Source organism: Mesoplodon bidens, assembly GCF_964165515.1.
Source record: "Mesoplodon bidens genome assembly, chromosome: X".
NCBI lineage: Eukaryota > Metazoa > Chordata > Mammalia > Artiodactyla > Ziphiidae > Mesoplodon > Mesoplodon bidens.
In genome coordinates this window covers 55,089,276-55,105,248 of record NC_138163.1, presented here as the reverse complement: position 1 = coordinate 55,105,248, position 15,973 = coordinate 55,089,276, and the positions used below count along the sequence as shown (strand labels likewise).

Below are 15,973 nucleotides of genomic sequence, written 5' to 3'. Positions count from 1 at the left end.
AAAGCTTTCTACACAAAAGGCATTCAATATATTTTAATACCCTTTTATACAAGGGGTGAAAAATCACTTGGGCTCTACCTAGAAACCCAGAGTCTTATTTCTGAGATGGGTTACTTGGTATCTGGGTTATTTATCTCTCAAAACTAAATAGTGGTAGTAGAAGTGAAGGAAAGGGCCCTACCTCCTAGAGAAGGTGAAGGATCCAGAAAGAAACAGCAGGGGATGTCTTCCCTTCCCTGTGCACTTTTCTCTCCTTCCTGCAGTTGCAGACGTGGGATGGGGGTGGCTACAAAGGTAAAGGAGGAGTTTCCCTTGGTACTTTAGAGAGAGAAAGAAAAGTGTTAGCACTTTTAAGATGGGTTCTCATTCTCTCCCTCAATACCAAACACAGAGGTCAATGGATCAGAGCTCGGCAGAGGTATCAGGCACCAATGTGGGGACAGGGAAATTTTCTTCAAGTGAGCACAGTATGGTTAGGGAAGGGCATTTGTCACTTTGGTTCTTATCCTTCAAGCCACATGAAAAGCAACAACAGTAAGTCAGGACATCAGAGACGAAAGCATCTATAAGACTAACAAATGCAAACGCTTGACAAGGAAGAAAGCTTTATTGAAGCACACACACATTTCAGGGGGTGGAGAACAAAGGAGCAAGTGACAGTCCAGGATCCCAAGTTATGGCTTCCATTACAATATCAATCCACACCGAATAAACCTTTTTAAAACATTCTTCCGTTCACTTCACACATACAACAGAAACTGCAGTGGCCACCTTCAATCCAGTAGCCTTATAGGAGAGTCTGCTAGCAGCCAACTCTACTGAAAGGGATTTCTTCTCCGGTACAGACTCCTTTTACAAATGACTTTGTGAAGATAAAACTGTGAGAATAAGAAGGTCAGTTTGGGACAGTGAGTTTCAGAAAATGAACCTTAGATCGCTAGACCCTTCTTAGAAAGGTCTCAACCCACCATACCCAGGTTACATCTAGGTCAACTCTAGGAAACAAGAGAAAAAATAGGAACTGAAACCACTTCAAGAAGGAAGTCAGAAAAGGAGATTCTCTGAACACACTCTCTTGGACACTAACAGTGCCCAGCCTGGAGAAACACTGGACTGGTTTAGACCATACGTCGCCATTCTGGCTGACTTAACAGTAAGTAGAAACTATTCTGGGTGGTTACATATGGTGAACACAAATGCTAAGAAAAGTGTGGTACTTGAGAGTGAAGATGTCTCGTCTTTCATTAGAGAAATTAGGAGCTCTTTAACAACCGCTGTATCAGTTTAAAATGCAAAGAATTCAGCATGGGCTGGGAGACACTCAGTCACTGGTCCTCAGGAAACCACTGAGAAGCCCTTACTGGGCATGCCCATGACCCAGTCCAAAGGCCATTATCTAATTAAAGTGCTCTTCTAAAGCAGCTCTGTTATAAGGGCTCCCCAAAGGTCTAGGGAAGGTGTTCAGAACTGGAAGCAACTTAGACATTTTCTTAGCATTTCCAAGAAAACCACTCGACCCAAGCAAGGTGGAAACTGCTACAAACAAGAAGAGTTAAAAGCCAAGTTCCAGAAATGTGTCAAGGTAGAAATGGAGTTAAAAGCATAAACTGGAGAAGAAAGGATGGACCTACTCACCTCTCTCCCATTTTCTGTCTTCCACCCCATCTTCTGTAACCCACCCCTGCTTCCCGGAGCCTTGGCCTCAGACCAAGCACACCTTGAAACACAGACCAGTATGAGTGCCAAAGGCAGCCGGGGCTTCCTGGGGAAGGAGGGACCAGGATAGCAAGACAGGTGATAAAAAATTGTTTCAAAAGATAAGTTAATTAAATCTCATAAAGATATAAGAAACATGGACTCTGAAAATATAGAGCAGTTTATGCACAAATAAAAACATCTTGAAGAGACGCTTATTTTCGAGCCTGCTTTAAAAAGGGATAGAAGTCTATATCACTCTAGCATAATGAGATTTGTAGAAATACATTTACACACACACATATATCACTCACACACACACACTCACACACACACACACACACACACACACACTAAATTATAAATCTTCACCCTTGGTTTCTTCGCTTCCTCTGACTTGCCCTAGACAGGGTTGGACCTGAAGAGAAGGATAGGGGCTCACAAGCCCAGCTTCTGCTTGGCCATCGAGGAACGGAGCTGCAGAGTCCCTTCCGCCCAAGACCCTGGGTACTGTCGCATCTTCTGCCATAGGCTTACTTCTTCCCCAGTCGAGTCCATCCAGTCCACCACTTCCCCATTACTGATCCCTAAGGAGAAACACCAGAGGAGGCTGAACAGGGACCCCATTCCTCAGCCTACTGAGAAATATGGGTTATGCATTAAGGGTAGCACCCCATAAAAGACAGTGCACCATGAAGATGGGCTGATGGGGACAGCGGTCTGAGAATGGCTCCCTGTTGATTTTGCACAGCTATTTCTGTGCTCTTGAGACTCCGTCAAGAGGCTTAAAGTTGATGAAATGAGACTCTAAACAGCACACACGGTAGCTCGAGACTTCTTATTCTAAGGCTGTTACAGCTATAGCCCTTCTGTTATTGCCAACTTGACAAGGGAAGGGAGGGGAGGGGAAGGGAGGGGAGGGGACGGAGGGAGGAAGGAAGGAAAGAAGGAAGGAAGGAAGGAAGGAAGGAAGCTGAACACCTTTATTTTCTGGCTGTAGACTCCAGGCTTGAAGTTCAGATCATATGGGGCCTCATTTCTATTCTCTTGTATACTCATTCATTCGACAAACATTTATCAAGTGCCTACTGTGTACCAAGTACTCTTTCAGGTTCTGGAGATACAGTAGTGAACAAAGCAGAAAAAGTCCTGCCTGCAGGCAGCTTACAGTTGAATAGAGAAGACAGAAAATACACAAGTAAATCAACAAGAGTATTCCAGATAGTGAGGTAAGTGTCATGAAGCAAACAAACAGGGTGATTTGTAGTGCCTAGATCAAGGCCTCACTTAGATTAAGTGATCTGAGGGCCCCTCTGAGAAGGAGACATATAGTCAGGAGCTGAAGGACTGGAAGGAACCAGCCTTCTCAGACAGAGGGAGCATGAATTGCAGAGGTTATGAAGTGGGGAGAAGCTTGGTATACTTGGAGAACAGAAAGCAAGTCACTGTGTTTGGAGCATAGTGAGCAAGTAGTACTATATGATGGACCATAAAGGAACAGAGGGTCTAGATACAGGGGCCTATTGGCATGGTGAGAACTGTGGATTGCTTTCTAAGTGCAGTAGGAGCCCCTGAAGCGTTTTAAGTAGGGGACTGACATGAACTGGCTTACATGTGTAAGAACATCATTCTAGATGCTTTGCGTTAAACGCTTTGTATGAATTATTAATATACAAGTAATATTTACAGCCACAGGAATGCAGAGACTGTAGAAAAAGAAAGGAGAATTCAAGACTAAGCCTTGAGAGCACCAATATTTAGAGTTTGGGTAGAGAATGAGGATGTCCCAAAGAAAAGTGTGGTGTCAAGAGAAGCAAAGTATTTCAAAAAAAAGGGAGTGATCAGCTATGCTAAATAGCATGAAAATTCTAGGATGATGAAATCAAAATTTTGGCATAAGCAGTTACCCAGTGGAGTGGTGGGACAGAAGTCAGATCACAGTGGATTGAAGACTAAAGGAGAGCTGAGGCCATGGAAACCACTCTCTTTAAGAAATCAGAGGGGAGACATGGGGTCAAGGGAAGGTTTGTTTCTGTTTATTAAGACTGGAAATACCAGAGTATATGTACTTTCTCCTCCAATAGGGAGGTAGAGAGAATAAAACTGATCAGATAGGAGAGATAGGAGATTCCAGAAGTAAGGTCACTGAGAAGGAGAGGGTGTGATCTAGAACACTTGGAAAGAGCTTGGCCCTTGCTAGGAAGGACCCTTCTTTCACTTAACAGGATGGAAGGTGGAAATCAGAGGTATAGATATATGTAGGTTTTTATATGTTTTTGGTGGGAAGATGATGGCATTCCTGGCAATCAGGGTCCCATTTACCTGTACACATGAAAGTGCAGGAGCTCAGCCTCCCCCCAGCCCTGCACATAATAGGCCCTCAGTAAACACTGGCTGAATGTTAACTGAAAGAAGACAACTCCTGACATAGTGGAGCTGTGTAGGGAGGGGGATGGGTCTATACAGAGTGAAACATCTAAGAGGCCTTGAAGACAGTGAGGGTGGGGGAGAGGCTCTCACCAGTGCCAACACCCAGCCTGACCCCGCCCAGGAAGTCATTGCTGGCCAGGGGCTCCCGGTCCCACAGAGTCAGTTCCAGGCACATGTGTTGGAGATCTTCCAGCCTCACACCATTGTAGACAAATGTATGGTTGTAGTGGGGATTCAGGGTCTTCTTCATCACAGGAGTTTTACGCTTACTGGCCTTGGTCCTCATGGGAAGGAGGTATCTGGCAGAGGGGGCGGAGGAATCAACAACCTACTCAAAGCTGGCAATATCTATCTAAATTCCCCTTTCCCCTCCCACAGGCCTAGCCCACGAAGGTGAGTCAACACTCAGATCCGAGGACACACTCTCCCTCCTTTGAATCTGTTGAAACATAGTTCCTACCACCTCCACTAGATCATTCACCCGATTCAATTCCTTTTACCTGGAGAGAAAATTAATACAATATTATTAGGGAGCTATTGTTTATACACCATCAAAAATGGGTTTTGAATATTTGGTTCCACTTCTATTGGGCAAAGTCCTGTTTAATAAAAACAACAGTAATAAGCATAGGCATAGCCAGACATGATTTGCTAGAGAACTTAAGTCAGTAGGTTGAGCTGTAACCTGGGGAAAGCTGCCATTGCTTAAATATTGTGGGGAACAAAGTCCTGAGTCCCCAGGTCTTGACAGTCAGGGAACACAGATTTTTATTCAGGATTAATTAAGAGCATAAATCTATAACAAAGGAGAAGTCAGACCTAACTGTCTACCACCCTCCTTTTTGGAAATCAACACTACAGCCCAGCCCAAACTGAGCTCAGACCAATGCCAACGTGGTAGTGGAGGATGTGCCATTACCTAATTTCAGGAACAAGTTGGTTGCTGGAGGTGGCAGGACAAACAGGGATAATATCTACAGAGAAAGGTTAAATTGGGTTCCTCTCTTAATTCTCATGTCCTGAAACTGGTTAGTTTGGTGCTGGTCCAGGGACTCACCCCTTCACAAAGCTGTCTGAAGTCCCTCCTGATTTGGCAGCTGTCAGATTCTTGGCTTCTTTGATCCACACCTGGAGCTCTCCCCCTTCCCCACCTGTACCTGGAAGGGATGTCAGACATAGCAAATGAGTTCCGACACCTCCACATTTCTCTCAAGCTTTATCTACATAGCACTTCCTCTCCTTGATCCTGAAGACAGCAACTTCCATGATAAGTGGACCACACCTGCCTTGTATTCTCAGTACCTAGCACAGTGCCTAACGGCAAGAAATAGGCACTCAAGTCATAACAATAGCGACAAAGGCTTATTGAAAACTGGCTATGTGCCTGATTCAACATTAAGCATTTATTCCTCAAAACAACCATATGAGATATATACTATCATTCTCCTCATTTTACAGATGAGAAAATTGAGGCATAGAGAAATAAAGTTGCCTGATGTTTGCTGAATGATTGAAAAAAGGGAACTCCACCACTTGTGTTCTGGATCCCATCCCCACGTCAACAAGACTCATCAGGCATCATCAATTTCAACCCCCACCTCCCATTTTTAATATCTCATTCTCTACTGGTCCCATCCTCTCAGTCTAAATATATGCTAATCTCACCTCTGATTTTAAAAAATTCTTTTAAAAGTAAATTTCCCTTCAACCTTATCTCCTTTCAAGCTGTCCTCCCTGGCTCTCCTTTCTTTCACCATCAATTATCCTGGAAAAAAAGAGTCCACACTCACTGCCTCTACTTCTTTGCCTCATTCACTCAACCTAGTTTCTAGTGAAATCTGGCTTCTGCTTCCACTGATCCACTGAAAATGTAATCTAATGCTGATGAGCTGTATCTTCTCATTGGGCCCGACATGCCAGTGGTATTTCAATACTGTTGACAACACCCGCTCCCTTCTTCAAGCTCTCTCCCGGCATTGCTCTCCCCTGATAAGCCTCTACCTCACTGGCTTCTCTTCCCATCTTCATTCTTTAAAGTGTTCCCTCTGGTTCTATCCTTGTCTCTCTTCTCTAGTTATCCTGCACACCCTCCTTGGGGATCTCACTGACTTCCCCAAATCCTATAGATTAGACTTTGTTGCAGGTAACTTTTTAAGAACTTGGCTTCCCGTTGCCAAAGTGTCAAGTTCAACTTCTTACCATTACATTCATGGCCCTTTTCAGCTAGGCTGCAGCCTCATCAACAATTCCAGCCCCACTTCCACATCTATATACCATAACTCCAGCCCCACTCAACTAAGAAGTTCACTGCCTCACACTCACATACAACCCCCCATTTACCATGCCTTTTTCAAACCTTTGCTCATGCTATCTCCTCTTCTGGAAATGCTCTGCTCACCCCATCCTCTTCCTTTTCTGCCTGGTAAAGTCTTAAGTCCAGTATCATCATTACTTCCTCTTTAAATCTCTCCCAAATATAACCAGACAGAATTCATCACTCCCTTATCTGTGTTCTTTTAGCAGATGACTGTCTTTCTTTCTAAAATAAAACTGTGCAAGGGAGGGCAAATATCATGTCTTATTCACCTACATATCCACAGTCACTAGCACAATGCCTGGTGTGTTGAGTTACTCTTCCTCAGCCTTCAACTTCCTGTCCCTTATACTTATACACCACCCTTTCCAACCACCCTCTCTCAGTCCTGAAGTTTCTGTTCTGTTCTGACCTCTCAGTAGCCTGTCAGAGCTGGACCAAGACCAAGTTAGTTTAATGGCATCAAAAACAAAACAAAACAACAACATAAAAACAAAAACAAAAAAAGGGAATCCAACTCTTAAGGCATTCCCTTCTGGTTGAAAAACAGAAATGGCTTACTTAGTAAAGGAATATTCCCTAGAAAATGATCCAGTGTGCATCGTAATCTGGTCTCTCCAATAGTGCTAGCCACTAGCCAGCACCACCTCGCACAGATCTTGTGCAGAAAACTAAGAGCTAAATCCAGGGCCCCAAAGAAAACTCACTCTTCTTCCGGTCACCTCCAGCAGGGAGTTTGGAGGCTGGGATGTATTTCAATGAAACCACCAACTCTCCTTTGTGTGATGGCAAGCCAGTCGAGGACTCAGCACTGATCTGAAACACAGGGAAACCCAACAGGTCAAGCTGGGCTGTTCACGAGTTGTTGAGACCTCTCGCTGAGGAGATTCTAAAATTACCCCCAAGAACAGTTTCACAGCATAAAAGGATCCTTCTCCTTATGAATACCATCCACGATCCCTAGGCCATGGCAGCCACAGGATTCTAAGGCAGTTTCTTCCAAAGGAGCTTGCAGAAGAACTAACAAGGAGTCTTCCGCAATGCCTACTGTTTTGCTACTTTGGGGATACCATTACTAGATTCCAAATACCCTCAAAGGTCTGCCAGCAAGGTTGCCATACAAACTGACAGGGGACTGACACCATGACGAAGAATCTTGCTAACAACATTGTTAGTGATAGCCCCAAAGTGGAAACAACCTAAATGTCAATCAATACAGGAAAGGTTAAATGAGTGATTTTAATGCCATCGTATGGCATATGGTGTGCAATCATCAAAAAGGATGCAGTGAATCTCTACACACTGACATAGAAAGATATCCAAGATGTACTGTTAAGTCAACAAGGCAAGATGCAGAAAAAGCATCCCACTTATATTAAAATATATTCATATGTGTATATGTAAATATATATGTATGTAAATAATGATTATTATCATTATCACTCATATAGTACTTACTATGTGCCAGGTACTGTTATAGTATTTTAATTATATCATTTTGTTTAATCCTCAAGATAGTCCCTATGACATGAGTACAATTATCCCCATTTTACAGATTATGAAACAGAGGAACAGAGAAGTTAAGTAACTTGCCCAAGGTCACCCAGTAATTGGCAGAGCCACGATTCAAATTCAGACAGACTGGTTGCAGAATCCATGGTTTTAAGCACTATACTACACTGCATAGAAAAACCCAGAAGCATACAGATACAGACATAATTAACACCTGTATCTTCTAAGGAGGGGACTAGAATGGGGAAAGGAAAGAGGGCTTTCACTTTTACTCTGTCTATATCTATAGTGTCTTTTTAATGAGAATGGCATGTATCACTTGTATGATTTTCAAAGATAAAAAGTCTTTTTTAAAAGAGAGTTTGCAAAGATTTGAGGTCTAGGTGAAATTCTGTTACAAGGATTTGAATATGCCACAATTTTTAATTTTACATTTGTTTAGGTTACTTTTGATTAATGACTGCCTCTGCCACTAGAATCTAAATGCCAGGAGGACAGGAATCAAGCCTTTTTGTTGTTCATCCTAGTATGCCCAACACTTAGCAATGTACCTGGCACACAGTAGGTGCTCCACAAATATTTCCTGAATGAATGCAAGTGTGAATGAGTGGATATCTGGGATGAGCAGCAAGTGGCTGTGGGCAGCAGGACTGCTTCACTCTACTGGCTCTCTCAGCATGGCTCTGTCCCTTATGCCTTGGTACCCAGAGCATGAGCTGGTGCAGATCAGAGGTGCTCTTTCACTGCCCGTGTTCACTGGGGCTCCTCTAACCTAAGGCCTCATCTCTGAGCATGGCAATGCAAGGAAGGTATAATCCCCACTGGTTTGGAAAAATGTACCACATACCCAGAATGCACGGAAGTGTAGTGTATGGGAGAGACAGAAGAATAGGGAGGTGGATGCCAGGAAGAGAAAACTGAATGGGAGCAAATGGATCACTAGGGCAAAAAAAGAAAAATCAGAGACAATAAATGTAGAATGTTTTCAGTTAAAATAGATATGTAATACTGGAGTGGTCTTTTTGTTGTTTATAAAATGTCTACACAATTTATTAGTCTCTAGATTGTGAACTTCAGTGGACTCTTAAAAATTGGAGTTTAGCCTTAGCTGGAAATTGGCATAATTGGCGTATTTGTTTCAGTAGCACGTTTTCATTCTGGCTCAAAATAATTGCAAAGAGCAAACAGCTCCATTTTAGTGCAGGTTTTTCTTTTTATGTAAGACATTTTTTTATTGGCAGTAGTTCATGATGGCTTACAGTGACATTTCCAATATAATTATATCAAGTGTAGGCCCCAGAGAGAATATCTTACATGCCAAGTGCTTCAGAAATTCTAAATTTCTAATAATATGCTATAGTTTGGTGATAACTGCTTTCCTAGGGACATTTTTAATATTGTTACTATTTTTTGGAGGGCAGTAGCTATCAAAATACTGGATGTACATTTCCTTTGACCCAGCAATTTCACCACCAGAAATTTTTCCTAAAGTTACACTCACAAAAGAAGACCAAGATATATTATAGCATAGTTTTAATAGCAAAAACAGAGGCAAACAATTTAAATACCCATTGGTGGGGGGATTGTAAATAAATTATAATATAGGTACATGAAGAATACTATCCAGCAGTTAAAATGAGATAAGGCTGTAAGTGATGGCATAGAAAAATGTCCGTGGTAAATGACAAATTGTTAAATGAAAAATCAAGATATATATACACAATGATAAGAGTCCATTTGTGTAAAAAGGAAAAATGTAAATCCATATGTATATATATCTGTGCTGCTTAATACAAAATTTCTATAAAGATATCCAAGTAGTTGATAACAATATTTCTAGGGAATGGAAATAACCTATTTTCTTTTTATACACTTCCATGTTGTTTTAATTTTGAATCATGCACATAAATCCTTTTATTCTTAGTGTTCTTGATAAGCAATATATGTAGACCTGATAAAAAGTTCAAACGTTATAAAAGGGCATATAGAGAAAACTAAACCCTCCTACCTCAGTCTCTCTTCCTAGAGGCAGCCACTACTACTAGTTTCATGTCCATCTTTCCAAAGGCATTCTATGTAACATGTACTATTTTTAGCATTGAAAATGCTAGTGTAAAAAAAGTTTTACAGAAGAATCTTGCCATTGAACAGTTCTGATAATCAAGAAGTCCTAACTCTGTTTTAGCATTTCATCTTAACCAGAGTGACAGTAACCTATTGAATGTCTTTTATGTGCCAGGCACTGATTGGTACTCTGTATATGCTCCTGCAGAAGAGGAATATTATTATCATTTCCACTTTATAGGTGAAGGAACTAAGGCCCACAGAAGTTAGGTGACTTACCTAAGTTATCTTTTTCTTTTTTTTCTTAAATATTTATTTATTTACTTAGGCTGCGCTGGGTCTTAGTTGTGGCACTCGGGATCTTCACTGAGGCATGTGGGATCTTTTAGTTGCGGCATGTGGGATCTTTTAGTTGTGACATGCAGGCTCATAGTTGCGGCATGCAGACTCTTAGTTGCAGCAGGTAACCTCTTAGTTGCGGCATGCACGTGGGATCTAGTTCCCCGACCAGGATCAAACCCAGGCCCCATGAATTGGGAGCATGGAGTCTTACCCACTGGACCACCAGGGAAGTCCTGTAAGTTACCTTTAAGTTAGGTGATTTATCTAGCTGGTAAATCACAGGGCCTGGATTCAAATCCAGGTCTGCACTCAGATCCCAGGTACTATTATGCACACTGCCACACTCTCACCTGAGATGCCATCTCCAAAGTAAAACTGTCCCTGGCTTGTGTGACCAAGAGCACAGCAGTTGGAACTCCGTGAATTGCTTTACTTCCCACTTCTTTAGTGAAAAGGGTAGTTTGGAAAACCAGTGCAGATTAGGATACACCCAAAAAGTTAGCTTGGAGAAGAGGCACAAGTTAGGATGTTAGGATACGCCCAGACTCTGGAAGATCAGGAGGCAAAGCTTGGCACACATATGAAAGACTTCAAAGGAAAACCGTGGCTTCATCTTCGTCTGGCCTACACAGAAGAGATTACTCACACTTGCCATCCAAGTGCATCTGAAATTACTGTTAAACTCAGTAACCCCAGCAGGGTGCGCTAGAACTTCACAGACTGCATTCAAAACTGTCCCAGCAGAAGTCACTGCAGGCAATTCTACCTCAGATCCAAACTCTGTAAGGAGTTGTTAAAGCAGACTACCTTTCCATGTAAAGGGAGGCAATGATCCAGTTTTTTATCAAGCTTCCAGGAGTCCATCTGGACCTCTGCCTCTCCAAGGAAAGTGTTTCTGCCAAAACGACCATGATGCCAAACCGAGAACTGCAAAGTCCTCTGGGCCAGGAGAGATTCTGGGATCTCATACTGTGAAAGGAAAGGAGAAGCCCAAGATGATTAGTTCACGGTAATTCCTCAGAAAAAGATTACTGCCAAATCTGAGCAACCATACTCAAAGTCCATAGTCCTGAATATCAAATCACTTTAGTCCCTAAGCACTTTGAGTTTCCTCCCTCAAAGCCTCCACTTACCCCGTTTCACAAAAACCTACCATATTCCAGCGGAGGACCTGGAATATGAATTTTTCCTTCAGTGGGGGAGAGAACACTGGAATATTCAAAAAGAACTGCCAGGGAGATTCCTGATCGCAAATGACTCTTTAAAATGAGATTTGTGGCCACGTGGACCTCCAACTTCACAATAATCCAAGAGAGTCAGATCAGCTTTGTTCTCTTCTCTGGGAGGTCAGGATGTGAACAGATGCCCATAGTATATCCTTAAACACAGATATGGCCACTGAAAACCATGTCGACCACCCACGCAGCAGAGGAATAGCTACAGCTTAGCACACAAGACAGAACAAATTCTCATACCCTCTCGGGCTCTAGATACTTACTTTGAGGATCTCATCATATAGCGGATTAATGGTGTCCCGCTTGATGCTGGTTTTTCTTTTTCCTTGGCGGGATTTGTCAGGCAGAAGATAAGTCTTCACATATCTAAAAACCAAGGAGAATACTGAGTAATTTGCTGTCTTTTTGGAAGTCCATTCCTTATTTTCTTCCTCTCCATATACATATGCCATGATGAAATGAAAATGTCACATCGAGCCCTCTTAGACCGGCCATTCTTGCATTTTCCCAATCCTGGTCCTTTTACCACATCTCCCCTAACCACTCTCAATCACACCTCCCTGTCTGCCCAGGAAGTGAGAGCCTCGGTTCAAGGGTGCCCAGAGAGATGCTGGGGTCTGATCATCTCCAAGCACCGCGCAGGGTCCAGAAGCACTCACGGGTTCGAGCGCTTCTTGGCTTCGTCAGCATAGGCCAGATGGTGGCACTCCTTCACATGAATGACCAGAGCCTGTGTTTGCTGCTCATACTTCAGGGAAAAGGAAATCTTGCCAGTCACAAAGATGTTCCCGAAATCGCCAGCTTCGCTATAAATGCTCATCATGCTGCCAATCGTACTCTGAAGATAAAGCATCCACATGGCAGATGGTAACTAGACTCACCATGGTGATCGTTTTGAAATTTACAGAAATATCGAATCATTATGTTGTGTAACAGGAACTAACATAGTGTTGTAGGTCTATTATACTTCAAACACAGACAAACAAAACTCAGAAAAAGAGGTCAGATTTGTGCTTATAAGAGGCAAGGGGTCAGGGGAGAAGAAATTGTATGAAAGTGGTCAAAAGGTATGATTTTCCAGTTATAGGATAAATAAGTACTAGGGATATAATGTGTAACATGATAAATATAATTATCACTGCTGTGTGTTATATATGAAAGTTGTTAAGAGAGTAAATACTAAGAGTCCTCATCGCAAGGAAAAATTTTTTTTTCTATTTCTGTAATTTTGTATCTATATAAGATGATGGATGTTCACTAAACTTACTGCAGTAACCTTTTCATGATATATGTAAGTCAAATCACTATGCTGTATACCTTAAACTTATAAAGTGCTGTATGTCAGTTATATCTCAATAAAACTGGAAGAAAAAAACAAACAGGGACTTCCCTGGTGGTCCAGTGGTTAAGACTCCGTGCTTTCAGTGCAGAGGGCACGGGTTCAATCCCTGGTGGGAGAACTAAGATCCTATATGCCGTGTGGCGTGGCAAAAAACAAAACAAAACAAAACAAAAAACCAACCAAACAAAAAAAGATAAAGCACCCACAAACATCTGGCGAAGGCACACTCCCCCTGCCACATTGCTAACATTTTCCCTCATGAGAAAGCCATAGTCACTGAAGAAAACAAAAGCCCCCTGCAACCAACCAGCCAGTACTGCCAGTCGTCTTGTACCCAGAGTATAAGAGACAGCTAAGAGCACACGCACAACTGCTCAGGTTCATCAATCAGCTCATGGCTCACCTAGGCTCCGAGCTGCTCTTCTTCCCTCTTTTTACACATTTTATTGTTAATTTTCAACTGCCCCAGCAGGTGGGCAAGGAGTAGAGGTAAGACGCAGCTCAGTCCGATTTTGGTGTATGTTATATATGCTACAATGCTGGCTAGAAGGGGTCAGTTACTAATTAAAACAAGGGGCCTTAATTATCTGTGCATTTCTTTTATCCACCTTATGTCTCTCAAGACCTATAGAGAAAAGTGATTGCATCAGAATTGGGGGGAAAATCCCAACAGAGGTGAAAAGATACCTTCCTCTCAGGTAATAATTGACTCTGCAAGCCCACCGTTCTCTTCCTATGTGTGAGTGGGACCATCTAATCACCCTGCTTTCTGATTCTGTTTCCCCTAAACATCAATCTTCACACTTATGACAGAACTAGGCCCTGAATCTTAAATGTCCCTTTAACTTCATGATTCTCATTGATGCTGTTGTTCCTTAATCATATCCTGATGCCAATTAACCCTGCCAAGGCCCTTCTCATGGCACTCACTGCCCTTGAATGTGAGACTTGGTACATGCTCTGATGAAGAAACCTGATCTTGCTCACTTCATGGCCTGGGTACCTTTTTAAGGGAGAAGTTATGGGTTACTGTTCACAAGGCTATGATGAACATCTCTAGCTCTAACTACCTGATGTAAGAATCGCCAGGGCAGAGGCTGAGAAAGCCACCTAACTGTGCACTAAGCAACTATGGTCTAAACTGAGGAAAGGAACAAACAAATGCATCTCACTTACCTAGAAAGAGTGACTAGGAGAATTTCCCCAGGTCCTGATCCTCCTGCTTTAGGGAGGCACTTCCATCCTTCCTGGTATCCCAACATGTCCATAGCCACAGAACTAATAGAACTTACCATGGAAGAGCCACTTCGCATGCTGCTTCTGGCTAGCTTCTGACGATGCAACTTCACCAGGTGGTCAATGTCTTCTTCTTCTTCCTCTTCCTCTTCCTTGAAAAATAAATATAGATTCAGAGTTAATAAAAATAAGAAAAAGTTCAAAGATGAATATCCTTCCTTTAGTAGGGGCCATAATTGTTGATAAGCTCTGAGGTGTCATATGCACACGGACATACTTATCTTTATGTTTTCCCATTTTAGGCTTCCAAACTATGTTCCAACTACCCTTCTCAAATCACAAAATAATAAGATAAGAATATCTCTTTCTCATTTGACTGCCCCAACCCAGCCATCCCTTTACATTATATTCAAGATAAGTATTTATTTGAGCCCCCAACCATATATCAAGCAATGTTTAGAAAATAAAAGAGACAGTGAAAGATAGTCTTTTTCTTCAAGCAATTCAGCAACCAGATTTACTTTAGAAATTGAGGGGGAATCAAGATTCATGTTACCTTTTCTTAAAGAATTAAACAGGTGAATTGAGAGTATCAGGCAGTAAAGTCAACTTTAGATATATAAAATTTCATATAGTGACCAAGTGAAATACAAGGGTACTTACCATATCCACACTGAGACCTGGGACAGATTTGCTTCTGTCTCCCAAGGAGCCACTTTCATGCCCCACATCTTCCGGGCGAAGATCAATCACAGATTTAGTGTACTCTGAGTGGAAGGCCAAAAACCAAATCAAAAGAAACCTACTCTTCTCCATACGAATAACCCACCAAGTACTCAGAACTTCAATCTCAAAAGGCCATGAAGGGAAACCAGCTACCTGAAGGCCTGAGGATTTTTCTGGTGTTCTTCTTGAATATCATTTCACCCTCGTCCACAGATACCACATTTTGACCCTCAGGCTGAGCTTCCTAGGAAGAGATAAGGGCAAGGAAATGGAAAAAGACAGTTGAGTAGGTGGAAGAATGGAGTAAGGAAGAAGGCCCAGATTTTCACTAAACTATGACAAACTTAAAGGAAATATTAATCTTAACTTTAACTTAATCCTAGGAAATTGTACAAAACCTATTTTCTCACGTTTCAACCAAAACCTTAGAAAATGCTCCCAAGGGAATCTGAACTAAAATTTGTTTGTTTGAACTCTTGATTTAAATTCTTCCTGAGGAAGGTAAAAGAAAGAGAGAGAGACATACAGAGACAAAGACAGACAAAAGAGAGACAGAGATCGACCAACCAATAAATAAAGCTTACCTTTTCTACTTGAGATTTGGGGGCAGACATCTTCTTCCATTCTGGAAAGAGGCCAGATTTATCCAGAGAGTCTCTCCTGGAGGCAGATACAGAAGCTATAATACATCACCTTTTCCCCTTCCCCTTCTGTCTAGGAACCCAAGCTCTATGGAAAGAGAGCCACTGGCTTGAGGCCACTGCAGTAACCAAATCCAGAAGGTAAACTTCACATCTGATTTACTTTGAAGGAATGCAGATGATTAGATAAGCAGCTCTGTACAAACACAAACACTCAAACCCCCATGCCTAAGGGATAGCAGCATCCGTTGCTGCTGGTCCAGGAAGACTCCTCCAAGGTGCAGCGGCCTGGGAAGTTAGCATGTTCCAGAAGGGTGTGCTCAGAGCCAACAGTAGAAGTGCTACTGGAAGACTTGTGGCAACATCAGATAAAATACTTCATTCGCCTTGTCGAGGACAGAAGTCAGGAACACTGAAGGCAGCGGATTCCCGCACC

General features: G+C 42.3%; 1 protein-coding gene across 1 annotated transcript in view; it reads right to left on the bottom strand.

Annotated features, from left to right (window-relative positions):
* Nucleotides 1-588: 588 nt before the first annotated feature.
* Nucleotides 589-15,973, bottom strand: part of SYTL4 (synaptotagmin like 4) — a 69,851-nt gene continuing 54,466 nt past the window's right edge. The window contains exons 7-17 of the mRNA XM_081223201.1: nt 15,481-15,556; nt 15,050-15,140; nt 14,834-14,937; nt 14,227-14,322; nt 12,252-12,430; nt 11,856-11,958; nt 11,165-11,326; nt 7,147-7,255; nt 5,183-5,282; nt 4,216-4,424; nt 589-2,282 (exon numbers count right to left, since the gene is read on the bottom strand). Coding sequence (XP_081079327.1) covers nt 2,134-2,282; nt 4,216-4,424; nt 5,183-5,282; nt 7,147-7,255; nt 11,165-11,326; nt 11,856-11,958; nt 12,252-12,430; nt 14,227-14,322; nt 14,834-14,937; nt 15,050-15,140; nt 15,481-15,556 — 1,378 coding nt within the window. The 3' untranslated portion in view covers nt 589-2,133. The remainder of the gene's footprint in view (nt 2,283-4,215; nt 4,425-5,182; nt 5,283-7,146; nt 7,256-11,164; nt 11,327-11,855; nt 11,959-12,251; nt 12,431-14,226; nt 14,323-14,833; nt 14,938-15,049; nt 15,141-15,480; nt 15,557-15,973) is intronic.